The sequence below is a fragment of the Pyxicephalus adspersus genome, chromosome 4 (assembly GCF_032062135.1).
Source record: "Pyxicephalus adspersus chromosome 4, UCB_Pads_2.0, whole genome shotgun sequence".
In the NCBI taxonomy this organism is placed as follows: Eukaryota; Metazoa; Chordata; class Amphibia; order Anura; family Pyxicephalidae; genus Pyxicephalus; species Pyxicephalus adspersus.
The window spans coordinates 71,379,616-71,391,306 of NC_092861.1; the positions used below are offsets into that span (position 1 = coordinate 71,379,616).

At 35.9% G+C, this 11,691-nt stretch overlaps 1 protein-coding gene across 1 annotated transcript; it reads left to right on the forward strand.

Annotated features, from left to right (window-relative positions):
* The first annotated feature begins 3,720 nt into the window (after window positions 1-3,720).
* PRSS35 (serine protease 35) lies at window positions 3,721-10,968 on the forward strand. Its single transcript, XM_072408584.1, is given in 2 exon segments — window positions 3,721-3,987; window positions 6,600-10,968. A coding segment is annotated over 1 exon segment (1,272 nt). The 5' UTR covers window positions 3,721-3,987; window positions 6,600-6,618; the 3' UTR covers window positions 7,891-10,968.
* Window positions 10,969-11,691: the final 723 nt, after the last annotated feature.

Genomic DNA, 11,691 nt, shown 5'->3' on the forward strand with positions numbered 1-11,691 from the left:
GGCCGTGGGTTTCCCTTTCCGTCTTTACCATAAGGGCAGTAAAGGCAGAAGGGGAGGAAAACTAAAAAATATTTCTTCCATTAAATAAAAGGGATTGCCACCCTTGTATACAATACCCATATGATGATAGGATTTAGGTATCCAAAAGGAAAACCTAGATGTTTAAACATGTTCCTACCAATAGTCATTCTACCACAAGAGATATTATAGAAGTATATTATAATAGGTATAATAGGGAATATAAAAATATATTATAAATATAACAACTCAAGCTTCTTTTTAGAAAAGCTCAATTCATTGTTTAGAGCATTCATAACCTTGTCATCATGCTGATTAATTTGTTCTTTAAATCAGGAAAATATTAGGAACATGTGTATCCCTTGTCCAAAGATTTTAATACTAGATTGTCTTAAATTAAAACTCGGTAAATTGCTAGGCAAAAATACCAATGACTTCAGTTATGTATTCAGTAGAAAAATGTCCTTTTAAATGCAATTTTTTTTAAATTATTTCTAAAATCTATTCCAGTAGGATTGGCTATGCTACATCCACGTGTGCTAACATGGAAAATATGGACAAGCATAACTCCCAACTTTCTTATATATGAGAAATGTTTTTAATTATAGTGTAAGAATTATACACAAACCATGACTGGTGAATACACAAATACTTTTTCCACCATTTTTGGCTTTCAAAATAACAAATGTGATAATAAAGAGGTCAGATGAAAGGTTTACTATAGAGGTTTTATATCAGGCCTGAAAAAAAAGACAGCTGATACGGAAAAGAGGGCTTGAATATACAAATAAAGATATATGGATAATTATAGAGAGGAATCTCATCATTCTGCTGCTTTTTTATTACTGTCCAGTCCCAGACCAGGGGCAGAGGTGACCCAGGTGCTGTAAGTACAGTACAGAAAATGATAGGTCATCAACCTAGCCTGCATCTTTATGTCATGTATGTTTCATTGTATTCAAGGCATTTTGTTCCAATAAATTATATATTTTCCCTTTCAATGTAAGAAAGATTTTTCTGGTACCCTGCTACTAGAGATTCGTCTGTATCCGTATGGTATGTTCTAACCCCTGAAAAGTGGCACAGCTGTTTTTCATGTAGAAGTATTTGTGTAAAGATTTCAGCACACAATGACTTGTACTGTACAGTTGACTGTTCATCACTCATGCTTTGGCACTAATATGTGAGATTTCTGTATACCTGGCCCTTTAACCCTAATGTAGCTCCAACCCTCAAACACATAATATAATTGCTAAGCAATAATATTACCAAAATAATTCCATAATGCAAATATCTGAGCTATCTACCACACATAAAGTTCAAGGACATAGGCTATACTAGTTCACAGAACAAGATATCAACTATTTAAGCATACAGCTATTTAAACACATGGAAATTGTTGAAATCTGCTCCTAATTTGTATTTAAAAAAAGATGTCACAGTTGCATACATCTGCAAACAAATGTGAAACCACAAAAATGTCTGATTTTTCTCTAACCTATGAGAATGCTAGCATTGGAACATAATGTATATAGCAAGAAAAAAAATTAAGGATTAAGCTTACCTAGAGGCTTAAATCAGCATAGTTATTAAAAAAAAAAAAAAAACTTCATCAGCGTCTCCACCTTTCTCCACTATGGTTCATAGTCCCTGCATGTATGTAAAATATTACCTGTTATACAAACACCCACACAATAAATAGAGGCTATTGGTGGTGTAGAGGTTGGACCATGGGGTATGGGTGTCCTCTGTGATAAAGTAGACCGTTCCCAACCCTGTTACCCCAGAGGAACCCCTAAAACAAATTTCAGGTGTTATAGAACCCTTTGCAATCAATGGGAATAATGCTATATGCATTGGTTGCAAGTATGAAGATTATCTGCTATAGGCACTCCAAGAACACACCATGTAAAACAGAAATTGTAGAATTTTAATTGACATTTATTGTGACCTTCAGATGAGTGGACTGCATCCCAGTAAAATCATCTTTTCCTGTCTTAACTGATAATTTCATACAAATGTGGCATCCATATACACCTATAGATCAGTGATTCCCACCCAGGATTCCATGTAACCCTAGGGTTCCTCCAAAGGTTGCTGGGGTTTCTAGGGCAATGATCAATTTGTGCTTCTCAGCTCAGTTTTAACTGACACCGATCTTTTTGGCCATCAGTAATGATGAAATTCTTCCCATTGGCCAGCAATGTAAGAGGCATTCTTCCCAATGACCACCACTCAGACATCCCTGTCCTGGTGATCCACTCAAGTGGACAACAGGACTTTTGTAGTTAATCACATGAACCATCAGAGATCTGGTATTCACTTGCATTGGATTGCTGAAGTGTGAAAAAGTCTGAGCAAGTAGTGGTTACCAATTCTGTGAATGAGTTCATACATTTGTTAGAGCATTCTCTCCCATAAGAACATCTCAATGTGTGTACAGTATATGTGTCTGTTTATCTTTAATACATAAATGAAGAAGAGTAAAGGAATACAGAATAAAAAATGTGCATGCTGTTTTGGGCACAGAGGAAACTGATCCAAAAATAAGAAACATACAAATTCCATGCAAATGGTATCCTGGCGGAGAATAAATCCTAGGACCCAAGTGATGCAAAGCATGGGTGCTAATCATGGTAGTGGTTTTATTATATAGATTGTACTTAACTTTGACAAACTATGCATGCTTAGTATGTAATCTCTTTCTGTTTTATACTGGTAACTATTCATGTTGTTTTTGTACACTGTAACAAGTGTTAATAATTTTTGCTCTACATTCTACCCAATTACACTTGTACTTCATTCAGAGACATTATTGTTTGTTCCTCTTTGTATTGGCAAACACTGTGGGAAGAACATCAGTTTTGGAACTCTACACAAACTATACATGTAGGCGGAATATTTGTAACACTCTTCTTTTTAGACTTCTGTGTTCTCAGCATACTAATATTGGCTCTTGGATAAGATATTTGCACTGTGCTGCATTCATTAATATACATATCCAGTATAAGCTCATAATCTATATTTGTCTTTATCATTCATTAATATACATATCCAGTATAAGCTCATAATCTATATTTGTCTTTATCAGGTTCTACTCTAATACCTGCTACTTTGTTAAAGATAGTAGTGGTTGATGTATAACACAGGTATATTAATGGTAATATTGGAGAAGGGGTAGATTTATTCTGGAAATTGCCCCAACTTTAAGTTATGTTCAGACCTGTATCATTTCTTTTTAATATTTTTATACATAACCTGTGTTCTATGGTAAACACTGTTACTATAAATGCTGTAAATTATTAAATAAAAAACAAAGCAGCTTATTGATACTTTAAGTAACCAGCCACACCTTAGCCCTGCTTGATCTGTTTGAAATGTTATACAAGCCAGAAAATTAACTATACTATGTAATTACAGCCTCTGGGAAAGAATAAATACAAAGGCTTGTAGCCTGAGAAAATCCCTATTTACAGCCAGGTAATATTATTAAAGTAATTTCAGGCAGAAGCTAAGTAAAGCATCCAGATGTGCAGACTGTCTCCTGCAGATGTGTACAGCTGTGCTCTCTCACTCCCCCTGCCTGTCATCCTGTAGATCAGTCACCCTGCCTGGACAAACTCTTCTTGCATGCCTGTGCTCTGCCCATCCTGACTTGGTACATCATTCTCCCCTCCTTGCTTACACTGCTTTAATCTCAGATGTCTTGTTATATCTTATTCATTGTAGGATGATTTCACATGATTCTGTTCCTCCCCACTCTTTCATGTATAGCTCACCCTCCCCTCTGCCCCCTCCTCTACATATCCCTCCCCTCCTGTGCATGAGTTGGAGGTGCTCTGAGTTGGGCTGCTACCTCCAAGATTGGATGTCATCTGTTCCATAGCTCTTCCAGAGGTTTCCATCACTGAGCTGCATTCATTGGGAATGAGGACCTGGGAGTCAGGGAGCTCATCTATTCCTCAGCAGGTAAGCCTGATGTTTCTAATGCATCCTGATGAATGCAAAACTCATGGATTCATTCTGCAGCCTGTGCACCTTACTTGCTGCAGGGATCTGACAGCTGGGGGTCACTGAATCAATTGGAGATACCTGGGAATCAAATCTTGTATTTGCAAGCAAGATTATTTGCATAATTTCACAATTGCTGTGCAGCATGTTAAGGAAGAGAGATGGATATAAATGTAGCAAATCAATAAGCCAGAGAGATAGATTCAATTCTAGTATCAATAGTAAAGGTAAGAGTATAAAGCATATAAGAGTAGAAAAAAAAAGAGTAGAAAACATTATCCTGAGAACTTTGCAAACAAAGTTATTTCTTTTCCCTGTATAAATCAGGCATGTACTCTACTGTACAAGGCAGCAGATCCCAATGATTGCCAATCATCAAAGCTTATACTGTAATTGGGTTAGTATTTTTTATTTCTAAAATCAATGACCTAAAAAAAAAACAATATTGTAGTTTTAGGATGTGACCCAAAAATGTGGTTCCCATATTGTTCAGACTTTATCTTCTAATTGCTGGAATTAAACTGTAGTCATCCCATAGGACACAAGTGATTTTATTAGGCTTGTGAGATCACCAAATGTGAATGATTTGAAAAATCTGTTGCTCTGGATCCTTGTAATTATATATGGCACATTTTATTTATTACAGTGGATGGGATCCAAGTCTGCCATATGTGAATACCGGATAGTGTTAGGACATGATGTGCACTAAATAAGTTGCAGATCTGTGACAAGGACAATGACAACTGATGGCATATTAGTAAATGTGCTGTGGTCCTGCCATTAGAAGAACAGTGCCATGGCAGAATAGGTTCACCATGCATTCTCTGTGCCAGGTGGCTCCAGTTCATATAAGTACAACATAATATATCTGGCTCAAAATGAATTTCTGCTACAGACAAGCTAGGATTATTATTAATATTGACGATGCTAAAAATGTTTTTTCTTTGTGACCTTATGTCTGTGAAGTTTAGGTTATTAACCTTTATATTGAATATTGTATAAGTTGGGTAAAAAATTACTGTAGGTTCATGTTTTTAGTTAGCCTGGTCTGCCACCTAGTGGTCAATGTGAATATTATATCTAGCCTATAATTTAAAGACTTGAATGCATCATGTCAGAATTGTAATTGTACAGAGCTGCACAGTCACTGATAGGTTCTCTTTAACACAAGGTTTAACTTTTAGTTTTTTAGGGCAACCTGTACTGAGAGAAATATTTAGGCTGAACCTGTTCCTTCTGGCTTCAATTTGATTCATTTATCCAGTTTAAGCATCCAAACTAGGAAAGTGAGAACTGATTTGTATACTTGTTCTAGGCAAGAGAAAACCAAGGGAACTAGTATCTATACTAACATTACTTAGTTATCACCTTCAGGTACATACTGCACATCGGGTCGTGTACCCAAATCAGTTCATCTGCATTTAACCCTTAAAGGAAACTTGTAATAAGGGAAGCGGGGGGCTGCTGCTGTTACCTTGCTTCTGAAAATTCCATTTGCCTGGAATTTTTGCTGAACCTACTGGCTTAATACTTTCTGAATCCCTGTTTGGTTTGTGTAGATCAGAAGTGTCAGCGGGATCCTGTGTACTGGATCCAGGTCCATAACTAAAAATTGGGGAAAGCTGAAGGACAAGCAAAAAGATTTCTCAGGAGAAGTCAGCAATGACTACTTTCATGTTTCTAACTAAACAAATAGACTTGTTATAATGTTAATGACAAATCAATATATAAAGTACAATAAGCAGTGACATTAGAACTTACTTGCATACTTGTTCCAGGATAATGTGTTTACAATTGTTTTTCCATTGGGTGCACATGACTACCCAGTCATGGGAGCTTCCAGATTTCTTTCAGAACAGACTTCCTCCAAAAAACATTTTAATTACTTCCATATAAATGCATTACCAAATAGAGGCTTAATATAGTGGTTACATTTGTAGATTTTAATAAAATTATCACCAGATAAATAATAAGATTGGAGACCTCTGGAAAATGACAGGCAATGCAACTGACAACACAGAGGCTTCCAGTGTGGAATGTTTCCTCTTATGTACTAGTTTTACAATATTTCTTTAGGCACTGTAAAATCCAAGATGCACAAAAGGGCTTTGACAAGGACATATAGGGTATTACTTGTACTATAGTTTTTTTGTTTTTACTTGTTAACCTGCACTGACCATTTTTTGACTTGGGAAAACACAATTTGTTTTGGCCACACTGGATTACTTGTTTAAAAACTGGAGCTAAGTGATAACAGGGCTTTTGCTCTTCTTTCTTGACCCTGTGCTGTAAAGTTGCTGCATGGATTAGGATTAGTCTTATGTGGAAAGAGAGTTCCCACTTGTTTCTTCATATCGTAGTTGAAATTAGTTGTCTTAGGCATCATATTCTGTTAGCCATACCTATTCATCAGATGCTTCCTTGCAATTTTGTATGATAAGATTGGTGGATATTAAATTGTTGATAGGGGTAGACTCAACCTTATGCTCTCCCCCAGTCTAAATTACATATTGTTTTATGTTAACATATGGTATTGCCTTCTCCTTATTGATATTTCTTTCTTTTTTTAGAGATAGAGTTTGGGGCAAAATGGATTGCCTACATCTAGTATTCCTCTTTTCCTTGATCTTGACATCATATACCAGTAAAGCACATGCTACAGATCAGGAGGCCATACCATGGCATATCATGGAAATACCGCGCATAGTTACTTCCGATGTTGTCCACCTTAACAGCCCAAAGTTTGAAGCAGAACCAAATATAGAACCACATGGAGCCTGTGGTATTGAATGCCAGAAGAATTTGCCACCACCTACTCTACGTGATCTTGAAAACTATTTGTCTTTTGATACTGTATATGACAATGGCACACGTACCATGACAAAAGTAAATGTCCACACCTGGCTTTCTGAAAGACTCAGTCAAAGCAATATATCAGCAAAACATGGCGCACGTAAAAAAAGACAAGTTTATGGCACAGATAGTAGGTTTAGTATTTCAGACAAACATTTTATGACCAACTACCCCTTTAGCACTGCAGTTAAGTTATCATCTGGCTGCAGTGGCATTCTTATTTCACCAAAACATGTTCTAACCGCTGCACATTGTGTACATGATGGTACAGATTAGATTAAAAATTCCAAAAAAGTACGTGTTGGACTTCTTAAGATTAAGACAAAGAGGGGTGGGAAAAGAAATAGGGGATCGAAAAAAAACAAAGGAGAGGCCCCTGATGATGTGGGTTCATCAAAGGATGGTAGAAAACAAAGAAAAAAGTCAATACAAAAAAGGTCAGCAGCAGATGTTGACCAAAAAAGCACAAGCTCTGGGAAAGAAAAGGGATCCTTGTCTGGAAAGCCTTCCTTCCAGTGGACAAGAGTAAAAGCTATTCAGATTCCTAAAGGCTGGTTTAAGGATGTATCGAAAAACATGACTTTAGACTATGACTATGCAGTTCTGGAATTAAAGAGAGCTCAAAAGAAGAAGTTTATGGACTTTGGAATTAGTCCAGAAGTTGACAAGATGCCACGCAGTAGAGTACATTTCTCGGGATTTGATGATGACAGGCCTGGACAATTGGTATACCGGTTCTGCAGTGTTTCAGTGGAATCCAGTGATCTATTTTATCAATATTGTGATGCAGAACCTGGCTCTAGTGGTTCCGGTATTTACATCCGTGTCAAAGAGCAAAATAAAAAGAAATGGAATCGGAAAATCATTGCTATCTATTCTGGTCACCAATGGGTGGATGTTGGTGGAGAACAGCAGGATTACAATATTGCTGTTAGAATTACTCCGCTGAAGTATGCGCAGATATGTCTCTGGGTTCATGGAAACAGTGCTGATTGCTCTCAAGGATGAACTTAAATCCATGTCTAAAAACTTAATCAGCTGAGCAATAAAAAAAATGTAGAAGGCTATCCACTGCTTTAACATGGAAGCAGGAGATTTTTGTAAGACTAAAGCACTTGAAAAGAATAAAAAAAGTGTGCTAGACTGTTTTAGATAAAATTGATACACTGCTACCTACCTACATGTCATCAGATTTGGATTTACGCCTATATTGTAGATTGTTCTACTCTATATTTATTGGAAGGCAATCAACTACTTCACTTTAGACGTGGTATTCTCAGGACAACACTTCTTTGTATTGCATTTCAAAAATGTATATTACCTGGTAAAGACCTCACCTGTAACAACTTTCCTTGTTTCTGAGCGTAGTACTACAAGATGAGAAAGTAAAAAAAATACAATATAACACAATAAAACATTTTTTCTTACATGTAAGCAGGATTTTAGATTATAAGAGCAGAGTTGATGTACCTGTACGCACATAGTTGATGTTTGCCTTTTGCTGCTGGCCTAAGCTGCAGCCCATCCTAAATATACCTTCCATTACTGTGCTTGTAGTACCTAAGAATAATATGTTTAAACCATGAACCACCCTTCTTTCATGCTTTAGTTTTTACTATTTCATTTTAAGGCTTATTAAGCTTGTTTCATTCCTAATAGTTGACACCATCCAGTGTTTTTTGAACTTTTACCATGGGGGAACCCTTGAAATAACATTCTGGTCTTCAGGGAACCCCCCTGCTTTATTGCTATATACACAGCTCACAGTACAATACAGTAGTGCTGGTGGGGGAGGGGGGGGGGGTCATTGGGAAGGATGTCTCTTACATTGCTGGCCAGTGGGAAGAATGCTACCCTTACAGATAGCCAAAAAGATCATTGATGTCAATTAAACTGGCTTTAGAGTCACAAATTATTCCTTGCTCAAGATCCCCTAGGAACCTTGGTTAAGAAACATTGCCATTATCCATTGAATTACATTGAAAAGTTTTACACACATATAATGGTTTTGGAAATCTATTTATGGTGCTAAAGTTTTGAAACTGATGAAGATCTGACATTTTCACAAAGATATTTCTATTTTTAGGTAAACATTTCAAAGATACAGTCCTCTACTATTTATTTGCTTTTAAACAATCACATTAGTAGAAAAAAGGATGTACAATTTATTCTTTTATTTTCTTAAAAGGCATAGGTTTGAACTTGAAGTCTATGCAAAAGTTAGAGAATTTGACTCTAAGTTTTCTGGCTTCAATGCAGAAACTCTAGATTCAATATTTTACAACTTAAAACAAATACACAGATAGAAACATTTAATTGCTCTGATATGATGCATACATGTACCAGTGCTGTGGTCTCTTCACTAGGGGATAAGCAGTGGCATTATTCAGGGTTCTTGCAACTATACTCAATAGCAGCACCAGCAATATTTATTATGAAAGATAACAGACTGGTTTTCCTCTGTGTTGCAACAGAGCACATTTAAAGGATATTTGAGCTTTTAAGTTCAGTAACACATTTTTAGGTTTACAGACATGCATTGTGCATACTGTAAAATTTTGGTACACCAGCCCTATGACAGATTTTTTACAGGTATATGCATACTGAAATAAATTGCTAAAGTAAGTGCAAACAATTAAATTCACAACCTTTCTGAAGCCTCGTACCTGCATATTATTTTGAAACGTGGTGTAAAAAAGTTCCACAGAAGTAAATGTAAGTGTTGTTTGTATGTGATATGAAAAACGCAATCATGAACTGGTTTTGCAGTAGGAGATCCTCAAATAGTTGGATGGGAGTCTACAGAACTAGCACTAGGTTTGTGGCTTTCAGACATCATTTTTAGGCTTCTGCTACAACAGACTTTTTGGCAAGGAATGGAACGTTGATAAAAAATTTTTTTATAAAAAAAGACTACATCCAAACTGGTAAATAATCCCAGTGTGATTTTAGGAAAGCAATACCTCTATAAACAATAACACTTCTGTGATTACCATGCCTTTACTTTTGGTACACAATTAGGCAAAATTAGGTAAAATTGGGAGCAGTACATCCATACCCAATCTCCTCCGAATGTCAATGTTTGGTGAGGTTGGCATAGATAAAACATTATACCCACCGATTCCTCCCACTGAAGGAGGTGTACAGTGGAAATTGTGGAAGGCTTTTTTTCCCAGTTGGGATTTTAAATAGAAGATGGGAGTAATCCTTGTTTGGAGTTCTTAGTTTACTCTCTACAGTACTGAATAAAGTCTGACTTGGGGTCTCACCTAAGAAATCAGTTAAAGTGCCTGTTAGAAGAAATCCAGGTTTTAGGAAAAAGAAAACTTTGTAATAGATTATGTTTAGATACACAAACCATTCCACTGCAAAAGGGAATTTGCTTCAATCACAGTTCTATAAATAAGACTGTATCCTATAGATCATTAACCTTTGTTCATGAAGATTTTTGGCAACCTTTACTGTCTAATCTACTCTGTTGAAACGTATGTCAGTGAAGAATGTAAATAGTTCTGATTCCCATTACACGTCTGCTTTGTGGACATGAAGGTTTCCACATAGAAAAAGTGTTTTCATTTTATTAAACCTATATAGTTATAATAAATGGTGCTAAAGACCGTGCCCATATATGTATATTTAACACATACATATATAAATATATGAAAGAATGGTTATGGTGCTAGCTATATTTAGCCATTCATTAAATATATTTTTCATTAATAGTGGCTGTTCTTTTATTTCCTTGCTCACTGTTACTGTTGGACTGTGAAATACTTTGGCAATCCAAAAGAAAAACAACTTCTGTCCAACTTGTGACATCTGTTTCACATGTATCAGGACTTTGCCAGAAGCAGTACAATGTGTGGACTTGCAGTCATTTTAAAAACATTTCGGTATGATGGCAAGAATACCACAATACTATCAAGGATTTTTAAAGCAGAAAATATGAACTGAAAATGTTGTGACAATCAAAGTGAAATAAAATGTATCTTACTCTCATCCACCATTTAAAAAGCAATGCTGTTAATGTCACTTAATTTAATCCACACTAATATTACAAATAAAAACCATTGACATTTTAAACTGTACAGCTGGAATTTTAATCTTAAAATTCTTTTTTGTTGCTGGGGAGCAATACATAACCCATTAGTCTTTTCTTTTTATTATAACATTGATGTAGTCACAAAGGGTTCTCTTAACAAGAGCAACATTATAGGCCAAGGGTGTTCAGGGAAAAATCTGTATTGATTGAATTATACTTACCCCATGTCACCAAGTTAAGCCACTTTTTTTCCTTCAAAGTTGCTAATCGCTACCTACTTTTGGCCCTGCAACAAAATATGTTTCCAAATGATTCTCCCCATAGAATCCTTAATGTGCGGTAAATACATGATGCCGGACCTTCTACAGATCAATATATTTGACTTCCGTTGAATTCTATGTGCATGACTTCTTCACAATCACAATTCTGCGTTATAAAAATTATATTATTTATATATATATATATATATATATATATATATATATATATATATATATATTCATTCCTTTTTTGTGATAAAAATTGGTGGTGCAACCACTGTTTTAGAACACACATGCAGGTTTTGCAGTCTTAATAGGGCCAATCATTGCAAGCTTCATTAAAAACAATGCTATAAGGAATATGGTTAGATTAAAAAAAGAAACCCTCGAAATCATGTTAAAAATTCAGAACTGCCCTAGTGCCTGTGCTTACTTCCTGGGTCATTATAAGGCAAATAATTAGCCCACCCAGCACTTACCTCCGATAGCATAGATAAGGGCAGAAAC